Source organism: Polyodon spathula, chromosome 18 (genome assembly GCF_017654505.1).
Source record: "Polyodon spathula isolate WHYD16114869_AA chromosome 18, ASM1765450v1, whole genome shotgun sequence".
Lineage (NCBI taxonomy): Eukaryota > Metazoa > Chordata > Actinopteri > Acipenseriformes > Polyodontidae > Polyodon > Polyodon spathula.
In genome coordinates this window covers 32171587-32185873 of record NC_054551.1, presented here as the reverse complement: position 1 = coordinate 32185873, position 14287 = coordinate 32171587, and the positions used below count along the sequence as shown (strand labels likewise).

The 14287-nt window shown below is 35.4% G+C and overlaps 1 protein-coding gene across 1 annotated transcript; it reads left to right on the top strand.

Annotated features, from left to right (window-relative positions):
- Window positions 1-2434: 2434 nt before the first annotated feature.
- Window positions 2435-14004, top strand: LOC121330651 (calcium-activated chloride channel regulator 1-like). The gene is made up of 14 exons (XM_041277332.1): window positions 2435-2978; window positions 4089-4226; window positions 4554-4704; window positions 5561-5669; window positions 5789-5966; window positions 6600-6818; window positions 7303-7527; window positions 7819-7996; window positions 8352-8458; window positions 9110-9331; window positions 9730-10000; window positions 11741-11905; window positions 12749-12982; window positions 13118-14004. Exons 1-14 carry the CDS (start codon window positions 2817-2819, stop codon window positions 13492-13494), a joined length of 2736 nt encoding a protein of 911 aa, XP_041133266.1. The 5' UTR covers window positions 2435-2816; the 3' UTR covers window positions 13495-14004.
- Window positions 14005-14287: the final 283 nt, after the last annotated feature.

The following is a 14287-nucleotide window of genomic DNA, read 5'->3' as shown; positions in this document are numbered from 1 at the left end:
TTTATGATCAGCAATAACTTATTCCTCATTACATTTTGATCATTACAATGTTGGCTGCAAAACTGCAGTCACTGTACAGCCTTCCTGAAGCAAAGAAAATGCACTGTGATCTCTTTGCAGAATAGTAGCAAAGTGACACGGTTCACATCCTGGGAATTCATTATTATCTAACTTCAAGCGAGACTAGGGGTTCAACTATGCTTCACAACTGCTGCTGCAGAGTCACTTTCAGTAGGACCTCGGTTTTATGACTCATCTGAAGGAAAGGCCTCAGCTCAGTTATTAACTGAAGTGTTGATAGCCTGGGTTAACATGAATATGTCCCACAAGAAAACTGCAGTGTAGCCATGTAGCAATGTAATTGACTTTAAATGTTTCATTACCCCAACAGCCCTTTGTTGCTAATGTCCATTCAGCCCAGCAATCCATTGCCAATACTGTACATTCAGTAGTTTTATTTCTGCATATTTTAATTTATTTGTTTATAAAACAAAAACAAAATATGGACAACCTTCTTGTAAGTTCTCTCTTTCATTATCCTGTCACCAAACTTTATATTCACTCCCTGTACAAGAGATTTCAGGAATGTCCATTGTTCAAAGTGAAAAAAATACACAGAGTATTGGAACATTTCTCAAACTCTTGTTTGAATCTTGCCTCTTGTTTAGGTGAAAACAAAAGCAGCACACTAGAGGGAGCGATGGGTACTTTCTGCTATCCAGAGAGCAGGGGGAGGAACACTTGTGTTGGGTTTATTGATGGAAAAAAACCCCCATAGAGACAGCGTTGTACAACAGGCAGCAAACGATACACACAAACATCCCATTCTAGCTGTTGCTCTATGGGATTTTTATACTAGGGGTGTGCCTTTAAGATGTTTTAAGTTGTTAGGTGTTATTGAAATATAATATGCTCATTACTCAACATTACATAAAGCATTCCCTTATTTATACAATTACTGAGTACCAATCAGTAACAATTTGACAGTGTGGTCTAATGTATAACCGGGATCAAATGAACTAAAGTCATGTGCATGTGACAAACCAGTAGCCATTGCTAGTTTTGAAACCCATTTTCATTGTTAGATGTGCCACGTCAGTACACCAGTACAAAAATGTCAATGCTCCAGAGGAAATGAAAATGTGCTTCAAACTGGCTTTTAAATCACTCAATGTGGAGGTTAATTGTAAACGTGATAGAAGGGAAGCTTTCTATGTTTTGAAATTAGGACATGAATTAATAGATTTGTCTGGTTTCGTTTAAAACCTGCCGACAAAAAACTTCCTAAAGAGAATCAACACAGCCCCCCACTAAACACTATGAACCCTTGTATATTTTACCTTGGCCAGATTAACTGGCATAGCACTGTTCCTGGTTCCTTCCTTGATGAATTTACTGTAAATATTGAGGAAACTTTGTTGTGAGGGCAAAGGTGACCCCTATTATGTCTATTCAGCTTTTCAGTATGATTTAGTGAATGGTGTGACATGACAAAACGACAATAAACATTACATTTGATAGTTTCATTGCTCAATATGTAGTCGTCATCAAGGAAGGAAACAGAAATAATTCCATGTCGGGTAATCCCCTGTTTTTATGAACACTACAGCTTTAGTTTTATTTCCGTATTTTCTTTGATCTTTGGTCATGGTGCACATTAAGGTTTATGATCAGCAATAACTTATTCCTCATTACATTTTGATCATTACAATGTTGGCTGCAAAACTGCAGTCACTGTACAGCCTTCCTGAAGCAAAGAAAATGCACTGTGATCTCTTTGCAGAATAGTAGCAAAGTGACACGGTTCACATCCTGGGAATTCATTATTATCTAACTTCAAGCGAGACTAGGGGTTCAACTATGCTTCACAACTGCTGCTGCAGAGTCACTTTCAGTAGGACCTCGGTTTTATGACTCATCTGAAGGAAAGGCCTCAGCTCAGTTATTAACTGAAGTGTTGATAGCCTGGGTTAACATGAATATGTCCCACAAGAAAACTGCAGTGTAGCCATGTAGCAATGTAATTGACTTTAAATGTTTCATTACCCCAACAGCCCTTTGTTGCTAATGTCCATTCAGCCCAGCAATCCTTCGCCAATACTGTACATTCAGTAGTTTTATTTCTGTGTATTTTAATTTCTTTGTTTATGCTCATGGTGCAGTGTGACAAAGTGGCTTGCAGTGTACAGGTGCAACAGTGATGCGATGTGTAATCAGGAGACAGACAATTGTAATCCACTCAGAACTGTTTTTTAATTATAATCCTGGTCTGGTGACCAAACAATAATTCCAGGCAATACACAACAATTTGTAATGCACTGGAATAAATAAATGGATTGCTGTCCCAAATAATAAACTCAGTCAATAGTACACGCACAATACACAAACACGGTCACCAGTCCTGGGTGAGTACTGTAGTGCTCGTGGTGCTAAATACAATTAATCATGGTAACAAGTGAAATGCTGTCTGGGATGGTGCTGGCCTCTGGAGACATGTACGTTTGTTTAAATGACACACACTTTAACAGCAATGAATCAGGCTGCATTATCTTTTTAAAATTAAAAGCCAGGACACTGAAAAGTCTAATGTTGCGCAACACATCTATTTATGATTTACAACTAGGTACCTCCCCGTACTAGTACAAAACCACTATAATATTTTGACATGGACAAAATACTGCAGTTCGGAATTCATATTGACCCATTAAACAATAAAAAAAAATGTGGTATAGATGATAAAGATTAAACAGAGTATAAAATAAGCACATTCAATTCTAGACATTACTTTTTTTAGAAATCCATAACACTGTCCAGCAATGGGCTGCTTCAGGTTCATTTCATTGTTGCTGGTGCTGCACATATCTGCTGTTAATTCAAGGAGCCATAATATTCATTTGGATGGTAATGGATACACCAATCTAGTGATTGCAGTCCACCCTGAGGTTCCAGAAGATCAAAATATCATCATAAAACTACAGGTAAAACTTAATTAACCAATAAACTTATTTTTTTAAAAGGGTTATTCTACAGCAAATATTTATATAAAATATCTTCCAGTAATGCTTTATTTTGCATGTCATTATTGAATATATATTTTTTAATTCAATTATATTTTCTGAAGTTCAGTTACATGTTAATAACCAGTCAGCAGATGCAGATGTATTTGCAATGCTTGTGTGCATTATCCACTGTATATATCCAAGGTCATTGTAATTCCAATTCCAATTATCATATATATCTATATATATATTATATATATTATTATAATATATAATATAACTATATATATATACATTATATATATATAATAGTTTAATATATATAACGTATAACTATTGACTGTTTACTGTTTATTTACTTAAAAACCTCTTTTACCGTAAGGTACACAATAGTAAAAATATATGTGCTAAGATCTGTCTAAATCTACATTACTAGTTTATTAACAGCAGTATGTTTTGAAATAAAAATCTAAGTCATAAACATTCAGTGTAATTTTACTGTATCCAAATTATGTATGACCGCCTTCAGATTTATCACAGCTTCTAGACGACTTGTCAACAGATCGATTCCAACTGCTCAGTACTTGAATTCTCAATTACATTAATAACTGGAAATGGCCTTCTATATGAAACAAGAACCTTGCTGTTTCTACCTGGTGTTAAATAATTGAATAAAATGAACACCTATGACACTCTACTCGGGGGAATAATATTGAAATGAAGAGACAGACAGATATAGATCTTACAGTATCAGCCTCCTCTCAAGACAGTTTTTAAACACTCCAATATAACAAGGGTCACAACTTTTTGGCTAAGGTGAGTGAGTGTAACTTTGTCAGATGGTGCGTTTCAATTAGCACATACTGTGCTGTTCAATAGTTATTCAGTCACTCCTCTCCACCTCTGTAGTGTTATTCAATTAAGCGTCCAGCCCTACATGGCACTGCATTGACAAAAATACTTATACATTCAATGTAAGTAAGCTTATACAATCAGTGTAGAAAATATGATTAAGTGTTGCACTATTTAACCCAAATGCTGCAGTTCTAAGATTTGGTTGTTCATTTATTTTGTCTTAATGGGTTCTAGGATATGATCAAAAGTGCCTCTGAGTACCTCTTTAATGCTACTAAAAAAAGGTTCTATTTCAAAGAGGTGAAAATCTTAGTTCCACTCACATGGACAAGCAATAACTACACTAAAGGAAGGACCGAATCATATGAAAAGGTAAGAATAACTGAAATATAATTTTTTTGGCAGTAACCTACTTGAATTGTGCTGAATTAAGGAGGGATAACCAAGGTGGTAAAATCACTTTTCTTATCTGTTGTTAGCATCAGGGTCATTGGTGAAAAGGTTACTAATCACTATTTCTCAGTGGAAAGCCATTGAAACAAACTTTAAAATGATCATAATGCTATTCATCAAGGTCACCAGCCACATGGAAAAAAATGTAAATTTCAACTGAGACTGTATTAAGACAAAATCAGTGTACATGTTTAATTAAAATAACTTTAATATGGATATTACAATGAATGTGGTTTTATTTTAAAGGCAAATGTAATTGTTGCTAAGCCATATCTAAAACATGGAGATGACCCTTACACTTTGCAATATGACGAATGTGGCCAGATGGGGCAGTATATTCATTTAACACCTAACTTCTTATTGGATGACACCATGACTGGTGTTTATGGACCTCGAGGTAAGAAATAGACGGAGCTGCTACTGGGGAAGCTCTTTAAACCTCATTTAAATTGCGTCAAAGCATTCCTAAATTATAACTATAAAGAAAGATATGCCAATGAAATAACTAAGTACTGGAAACTTCTATTGACTTATCATACCTCTCCCTCTGTGACCTCCTCCTGTTTTTCTGTTGTAAAATACAAATTATGACAGTAAATCTTCCTTTCATTTGCCCAGTTTCTGAATTACAAAGTAATTAGATGATTCTTATTACAAAATGTAACAGCAGTAACCAGAGGTGAAATTCTCACCAAAGAAGTGCAGATACTCATATGCACAGCCAAGTGAAAACATTAAAAAAATATAGAGACAATCTGCATGCTAATGAACAAATACTTAAAATGTATACATACTGGTACACAATACATTTATAAATACAAAATAAGCCTTAAAAAATAACCAATTATAGCCATATTTACCATAAACAAAGAAGCTGAAAATACAGAAGGTTTTGTACCCTTTGCTTGTATCACTTATTCATGTACTGTAATAGAACACTTAAGTTGAACCTTAAATGACAAGCATTAAGCAATATTACATTATGCGATAGCTGCTGTAGAGAGGGAGTTTTGTTTCAAGATCTCCTAAAAAGGGGATGATGTTATAAAAAAAAAAAAACGGTTTAGAAAAACAACTTGGCTATGAAAAAAATGATGCAAAAGGACTGTCAAACAATGCATAATTTAAATAGGACATTTAAATATGACTAAAACATATATAAAAGATGATGTCTTCTATATTTATTTTTATGCATATATATTATGTATAAAAGCCTAAGGCATGGTATTTACATCAATGTGGTTATTTTGCAGGCAAAGTGTTTGTACACGAGTGGGCTCATCTTCGATGGGGAGTCTATGATGAATATAATGAGCAAAAGCCATTCTATATATCCAAGGACACAAAGGCTGAACCAACAAGGTATTTGTCTAGTTGTTGTACACTGGAAACTGTGGACAACTGGGCAAAGTCATTGCTGATTCATACCAAAAAAGTGTTGTAGTGTGCTGCTGTAACTGCATTTCTCTCTGAACTCGTAGGTGCTCAAAAGACATCAGTGGCAGCACAGGGGTTCTTTCCTGTAAAGGATCTTCCTGCTCGGTTGAGAAATGCACCACTGACCCCGTTACATCATTACCAACAGGGAACTGCAAGTTTTTCCCAGACAAAAACCAAAATACAGCCGCGTCCATAATGTTCCTCCAGAGCCTATCATCTGTAAGTATTGAAGCCCTAAACATTCACATGAAAAGAATTACCTGAACTTGCAGTTTTGTTTGGAGCAACTCCTGCTCCCCCTTCACAATTCTGTGAAAATATTGGAAGCGTGCCACAATCCTGTTTTTTTTAGTCTGGCTTTGTCATGCATTGATTGTTAAAATACTATAATATTTTATTTAGCTTTCATTTTAGAGTTAAGTAGGTTACTAGATTTAATAACAATTCTTCATCTTATTTCACTAAAGTTATCATTCAAATAAAAGTTTCTGTAAGCTGTCTAAAGATTTTATACATGTATGACACAGGAAGGAGAGCAGATACCTTTTACTGGACTAACTAAACAATAATTAAATCGAAAGCTTTCCAGACCTCAGAGGTCTCTTCTTAAGGTGAAAGTAGAAAATAGAGATTAATGGATTAACACACAAGAAGGCACAAATTGTACTGATACAATACAGGTGTGTTATTCTGCATTTAAAATGTCTTGTTATTATTTTGAAGTTTAACAATATTTTAACATACTAGCATTTGAAAGCCATTTTCAAGATGTATTAAATGTATCCATCCATAAAGTCTGAAATATTTACAATTAGAAAATTTAGAGTTTTAAATACATCTTAAATCTCATAGGTAACAGAATTTTGTGTTGAAACTACCCACAATACTGAAGCTCCAAACATGCAAAACAAAATGTGCAACTACAGAAGTGTGTGGGAGGTGATCAGAAATTCTGAGGACTTTAAGGGGAGTGTCCCCATGACAGAAGCTCCTCCAGCACCCCTGTTTACCCTGATTCAGCAGGGAGATCGAGTAGTCTGCTTCGTTCTGGATGTGTCAGGGAGTATGAGTGTAGGTATTACTACATAAAGAATATCTGTATTTTGCTAGTATCTATGAAATCCAAGCCAGTGTATTTTTGTTTACGGTATTTCATATAAAAAAAATTGTTTCAAGTGTAAGTATACAGATACATAACACATAGTGATTCCACAAGTCATATGCAAAATGGTATAACCACAAATAAAAAACATTTTTAGTAATTTCCATAATTTTCTACAGAAAAAAAGACAGCAGTTGTTTTTTATACAGTATGTCATGTGATATTGTGTTGTATTTTTTATTTTTTTTTAAGTGTTGCATGAAGAGTAAGATTTGCTCATGCTGTTTATTTTTATTTGCCCACTTGTGTGGTAAAACTAGTTTACAAGTTGATCCCCTTTGTTGTGGTATTTCTGCTGCTGATATGCAAGCATGTATTTTTTTATTTTTTATTTTACTTTCACATCAAAATATGCATTTGTGACTGTTCTAATATTATTTGTTTGTTTCAAAGGGTAACAGATTGAAACAACTACGAAAGGCTTCAGAAATCTTTCTACGTCAGATAATTGAAGAAAGCTCCATGGTTGGGATCGTTACGTTTAGCAGTGTTGGCAATATAGTAGAAAACTTGTCTTTAATTGAAGGCGATGATTCTCGAATAGCACTAGTAAAGAAATTGCCAACAACAGCTAGTGGTGGAACAGAAATTTGCAGAGGAATTGACAAAGCTCTTGAGGTGAAGTGAATCACTTTTTATTGCATTGCTAGACTTATGTACTGTATGTGTTATTTTACCGTAATGGCTTTAAAATGGCATGAATTAAGTCAGCCGATTTATATATATATATATATATATATATATATATATATATATATATATAGAGAGAGAGAGAGAGAGAGAGAGAGAGAGAGAGAGAGAGAGAGAGAGAGAGAGATTATGATTGTCCAGGCAAGCTCAAAGCTCAATAGTAGGTTTGGTTTATATTACTGTATGTATTACAGTTGAGATGGTTTTGTTTTTATGTAGGTACTTCGCAGTGATGACACGAAGACTGATAGCGATGAAATTATTCTTTTAACGGATGGTATAAACAATTCACCTGTGGACTGTTTGGCCAACGTTAAAAAAAGTGGCGCTATTGTCCACACAGTAGCTTTTGGGAGCAGCGCAGATAAAATTCTTTACAACATGTCTTCAGAGACAGGTAAGCTATGGTGTTTGAGTTGTTTCCAAGGCATCCTGTTGTAATACCACCACAAAATGAATGCATAGAAACGTGAAATTTGGGGTTTAATTCCAGTGAGCTGAGCAGTATGCATGCTGTCTGTGATGTTCAGGGGCCAGTCTTGTCTGCGACTGGGGAGAATGTGATGATTACACATTCTATGAATGTGGTGTGTTTTCATATGGCCTTTATTATTCAAGTCTGGGCTTTAATTGTATTTCAGACTAAAGAACCTGGCTTGTTATTTAAATGGGGGGGGGGGGGGGGTAAACAACAATAAATGCTTTTCATGATTCACTACGTATATACCTGCTTATAATCTTCAAATCTACAGGAGGGTTATTTTTTCTGGCCCTTGATGAGGTGGACTCCACTAGCCTTATCGATGCCTTTGCTGCCATTACAATCTCTGATGGAAATCTCAGTAAGCAGTCAATCCAGGTAAGATTGATGTTACAGGTTTTCTTTTTTTAAAAACACTGCTTGAATAGAATACATGGTCACTTTAATTAAATTGTCTTGTCTCAGGTGTTTGGCCAAGCACTAATACAGGCACGTAGATGGTTTTCTCTGTTTTCTGAAGTTTTCCCATGCAAGATTGCTTATTTTATTTTAACTACGAAAGGATTGGTTATATTTCTAAATTGGACTGTTTGCTTCTTTACAGAAATATGATATGCTGTTTGTTAAGACCTTCCCAAACTCTTTATTTGGATGTGATGTACATTTTATATCTTAACTCTACAACTGACACGGCCTCAGGAGTATTACCAGTTGAAATGATTTTGTAACAATGGAAAATCCTGAAGGAGTCATGTATCATAGGGATTCCTGGTTTGAGTTGAAATGTTGTTTGAATTGCACAACTTATTTATTAGCACCTCTTTATTTCATACCTAACTTATATTCACTCACATTTAGACCTTTATAAGTTCTCCCGATGATACAGATTACTCATTTGTCAGAAATTATTTCCCAAAAAACAAACAACCTTAATCATGGGTTTTATTACAATAGGTATAAGTACATGATTATTCTTTAATGCATTTAAAGGAAATCATTAACCCCCCTTCATTTTGTTTTCATGAATAGCTTGAAAGTTCTGGCCAGAAAATGAAAGCCAAGGAATGGTTAAATGGGACCGTGTCCATTGATAAAACTGTTGGAAATGACACCTTTTTTGTGGTCACTTGGGAGACAGCTATGCCTGACATGTATATAAGAAGCCCAGGTGGACACACCTATAAGAATGTAAACTTTACAGTGGAAAACGCCTTTGGAACGGCTCGTCTGACTATACCAGGAACAGCACAGGTATGGATAGAAGGGTTTTCTGAGTCAGAATGTAAGTGTGTGAAAGGGCTGAGCTGGTCATAAGGCAGAAAGGCATTTTAATAGGTATTGTAGGAAAATATTGCAATTAAAAAACATTAGGTGAACACCAGTTTTAAAAAACGTCCTCTGTTTGGTACGAGAATGTTCAAAGTTTCGGGTCATGTCTAAAAACAGAACATTTAAATAAGGTATTTTTTTTTTCTTGAATAATATAAAAGAAATAGTTCCAAAATAGATTTATATAAATAACCTAAACATTATATTTGAGTATTTGAGTAAAACAAAACTAAAAACATAATTTGTTATATTTGATTTTGGGTCCCATACTGTAACTTCATAAATTAACAATACTTTTCCTAACTTTTGTGTACTTTCAGACAGGCGACTGGACTTATAGTCTCTACAACACACTAACTACCGTTCAAAGTCTAACTATAACAGTGACGTCCCGGGCAGCAGACGCCAGTGTGCCACCAGTGACTGTTAGCTCCCACATGAACCAAGACACCAGTACTGGCAATGTTCCAATGGTGGTTTATGCTGAAGTCAAACAGGGTTTCCTGCCTGTAGTTGGTGCAAAAGTGACAGCTGTTATTGAAACAGAGACTGGAGTAAAAACTACTCTTCAGCTTCTGGATGAGGGTGGAGGTATTGAGAGCTCTATAAGGACTGTAGAGTTACACTTATTTATTTAAAGGGGGAGTGTGGCAGAGCAAAGCTCTGCCCTTTTTAAATTGGCAGGGATGGGGTTAACTTCCCCTACCTGCCTGGGTTTATTATGTTCAGGTGGCTGGGGTTGATTAGTTGATTAGGTTGATTAACGATCAATCAGCGCCCAGCCACCTGATATAAAAGGAGGCCTCAGCTTCTCATTTGGGAGGAGGGAGCTGAGGAAGCAGGTTGGTGTTTGTTTTGTGGTTTTTTTGAATTTTCTAAATCCAGTGAAGGCATTGCCCAGCCTGGAAACCTTTATTTTTGTGAGTTTTGTTTTTGCTTTATTTGTGTTTGAGTATCTGTTATTTTGCCCTTGTGCACTTTATTTTTGTTTATTTATAATAAAATAGTTATTTTTTTGAACTGCAGTCTGTCTCTGGGCCTCTATCCACTCGCCAGCCTGCCACAGGCAGAGACAGTTTACAGCATCCAGGCTGAGAAATAAAGCAAAAACAAAACTCACAAAAATAAGGTTTCCAGGCTGGGCAATGCCTTCACTGGATTTAGAAAATTCAAAAACCACAAAACAAACACCAACCTGCTTCCTCAGCTCCCTCCTCCCAAATGAGAAGCAGAGGCCTCCTTTTATATCAGGTGGCTGGGCGCTGATTGATCGTTAATCAACCTAATCAACTAATCAACCCCAGCCACCTGAACATAATAAACCCAGGCAGGTAGGGGAAGTTAACCCCATCCCTGCCAATTTAAAAGGGCAGAGCTTTGCTCTGCCACAGGGAGCCTCAATGGGTGTTTCTAAGGTCTATTTAAAATATACAACATTGCAAATAGAATATCTGAATGGGGGGATTGTCTTTATTCATTATATCTATTTAGTATAAATGTTCTGACTGCTGGTTCAGGTACCTGCCACGCTGCACACAAAATATCGTAAAGTAATAGAAATTGAGAAGCCTCCATAGAAAAGTTAGTGGTAAGGTTTATGTTTTGTTCTTAAAATCTGAGTGAATGCTTGCACAGTGAGCAAACGTTGTCATTTAATCTTATTAATTTCCCTTCTCGTGAATTCTGCAGTTGTCAAATCCTGATTTAGATTTTTCAGATGTATTTGCTGGAACAAACCAACTTGAATCTACTAGTTTAACATGTTTTTTTTTTTTTAAATTCCAGTTGAGGGAGCAGCTTGCATTTTACACATTCAGTTGGTGAATTCTGGGCTACACTATTTCATTCTTTCTAGCAGAATTCTGAAAGTATTATCAATGCCTGTAAAAGTATCACTCAGAATTCCAAGGTAAAACTATAAGAAACTAAGTAAGCTTGTCTGATTGACTTAGTTTCTTATAGCTTTTATTATGAGTCTAGAAGGAAAAAAGATGCTACTACTCAGCAATCAAGGATATTATCATTTATAACTATGCTATTACCAGTTATTATGATGCAGCTAGCTTGCAGCTTTAAAGAACTACCAAATAACAAAGCAAACAAAACACGTTTTGCCAATTTTAGCAGTTTTACCCTAGAATTATATTTTAATTATGGGATAGCTATCTTTACATAAAGGTGCAACATGACTCAAGGTGCATCGTCAAATTAACACTCAAATTAGTAATTAAGAAAATGAGATTAAGATGTCCTGTTCTGCTTGAACTTTAACAAATATCTATATAATATAAATTACTGTGTACTGATTTTTTTTGTCTTTTTGTTGGATAGCACCAGATATTCTTAGGCATGATGGTATATATTCCAAATACTTCATAACCCTTAATAATGGAAGGCACAGCCTAAAAGTGAATGTACAAGGAAGCAAGGGCACAACAAGACTGGCGGTGAGGAGACAGGGTCGAGCCATGTACATTCCTGGATATGTGGAAAATGGTAACGTAACATTAAAAATCATAAGCGCTAGACATTATGAGGCATTCATCATAACTTTATAACAACTACATAACACTGTATAACTACAGAACCGTATACAGTTAATCATTTATAGTTATATAGAAACTGTGTTTCAGCTAGTCAGAAAAGCAATTCTAATATTGTCACATGAAGCAGCAAAGCCTTTACCATTAGCTCCAGTTTGTTGAACAATTAACAGATTTTAATGATGTTTCAATGACGACCCGAGTCAGGTCAAAATACAAATTTTACTTTAAATCAGGGATGTCCAATCACGGTCCCGGAGGGCCATTCCACTCCAGGTTTAACAGCTAAAATGAGATCATGATCTACTTCAGAGTCTGGATGCAGCTTTAATAGGTTCAATTAAACAATTTAGAACAGGGCTGGAACAAAGACCAGGGATGGAAGGGTCAACTTTGGCCTCCCTCTGCTCTAAATAGTGAGTGCCACCTAAAGATTTTTTTTTTATTGTATATTCTTTTAAAATAAATAACATTTACTACGGTCTATAATGATATAGTGTCCTATTTAATATATATATATATATAATGTATATTGATATATATATATATTATATATGGACGATACAAATGTTTAGTGCTAATGTTTACAAATCAAGAACTATCTACATTAAACACGTTGCAAGTTTTGGTTAGAAAACTATCGTTTGACATGCATGTTATACATACAATCCTGACCACACTGGTGTACATTATCTCGTGTCACAAAATTTTTTTTATTATTATTATTATTATTATTATTATTATTATTATTATTATTATTATTATTATTATTATTATATATTTTCTTTATTAACAGGCAAAATTGAATTGAACCCAGAAAAGCCACCAGTCAATGAAGAAGACCTCCAGCTCAATCTAGGGAGCTTCAGCAGAACAACCTCAGGTGGTGGATTTACAGTCACGTTGGACCCTAATGCTCCACCTCTACGTTTGCCTCCCTGCAGAATTACAGACTTAGATGCAGAATTCAAAGGTTACAAGGTGTTTCTTTCATGGACAGCCCCTGGAGAAGACTTTGACCAGGGAACAGGTGAGCTGCACTGCTAAAAATCAATCAAACACAAATATAGGCTAATATTTGTAAAACAACAGCACAAGTAGACAACATTGGATAATCATCCAGTTCATGCTCCAGTTACAGTGACTTATCTTTTTCCCATTTCAGCTGAATCCTACGAGATACGGATGAGTACAAACTTCCAAGAACTAAGAAATAACTTCTCTGCTGGTATACATGTGAACACATCCGGTCTTTCACCAAAGCTGGCCGGCTCCAAGGAAACATTTATCTTCACACCCAGGGAAATACCATTAGAAAACGGAACAATCATCTACTTCGCAGCCAGAGCCTATGACGTCCAGTCACTTTCTGCAGATGTTTCCAATATTGCCAAGGCAATTATGATAATGGCACCACCCACTGAAATAGACAGCATAAATATCACAACAGTTGTTTTAGCAGTAACAGGTTCAGTGGCAGTTATTTGCATTATTGCCAGTACAACTTTGTGCATTTTGAACAGAAAGAAGAGTTTTTTCTAAATAAAATTATAAGGATTGTCCTACGAGGCAACAAATTCAGATTAATACCCTAATCATGTTCATTCAATATTTTCTTGCATACCTATACACTTTAAGATCAAGCTGATTGACCAATTACTTCAGATCTTTATATAAAAGATGTAAAAGCCTCAGTGCAAAAAAAAAAAAAAAAACAAGTCACTAAAATGTGTGTGTAATGTACCTGTCAATATTAAACATATTAAACCATCTTATTTAACATTTAAGTTTATCCCTTTACACTGTTGTAGACTTGGGCAGCTATTCTTCCAGATCAACATGATTGGGTTATGCTCTGCTCTACATGTAAAATTCAAACAGGTTACAGTAATTGTGCTCCAGAAACAGTGCAAATAATATAAATAAACGACGATTTTAAAATTGAGGAACATTTACATGTTGCTCATCTGCAAATCCCTAGAAGGGCAAAGTTCCTGCCAAAAAAAAAAAAAAAGGAAAACTTGTCGTATAATTGACATAATAAAAGAAATGTTATTCTATGATAGATTAACTGGGCAGTCTGCCTCCACCTACATAGATCAAACTTTTCAACTCCACAGGTATAGACGAGTGTGAAATTGGCTCCCTGAACTTGCTTGTAACACATCAAACTTTCGTAAACAGTATTTTACTTGTACAGGGGCCAAACACTTATAGTCTTGAACCACGCTACGATTGGGATATATCGATGGTCTACCAAAAGTAATCCTCAGTATAGACAGTTTGCTATGTTTCTAAAAAATTTAGCATACATCATATTTTCTCTGTTGATATT

What these genes read in the sequence shown, in the direction of transcription:
- LOC121330651 (XM_041277332.1), top strand. Translation starts at nt 2,817, where the DNA reads ATGGGCTGCTTCAGGTTCATTTCATTGTTGCTGGTGCTGCACATATCT. An exon ending in ATGTGTCAGGGAGTATGAGT is followed by an intron (nt 6,819 to 7,302) that starts GTAGGTATTACT and finishes TTTGTTTCAAAG; the next exon opens with GGTAACAGATTGAAACAACT. An exon ending in GAATTGACAAAGCTCTTGAG is followed by an intron (nt 7,528 to 7,818) that starts GTGAAGTGAATC and finishes GTTTTTATGTAG; the next exon opens with GTACTTCGCAGTGATGACAC.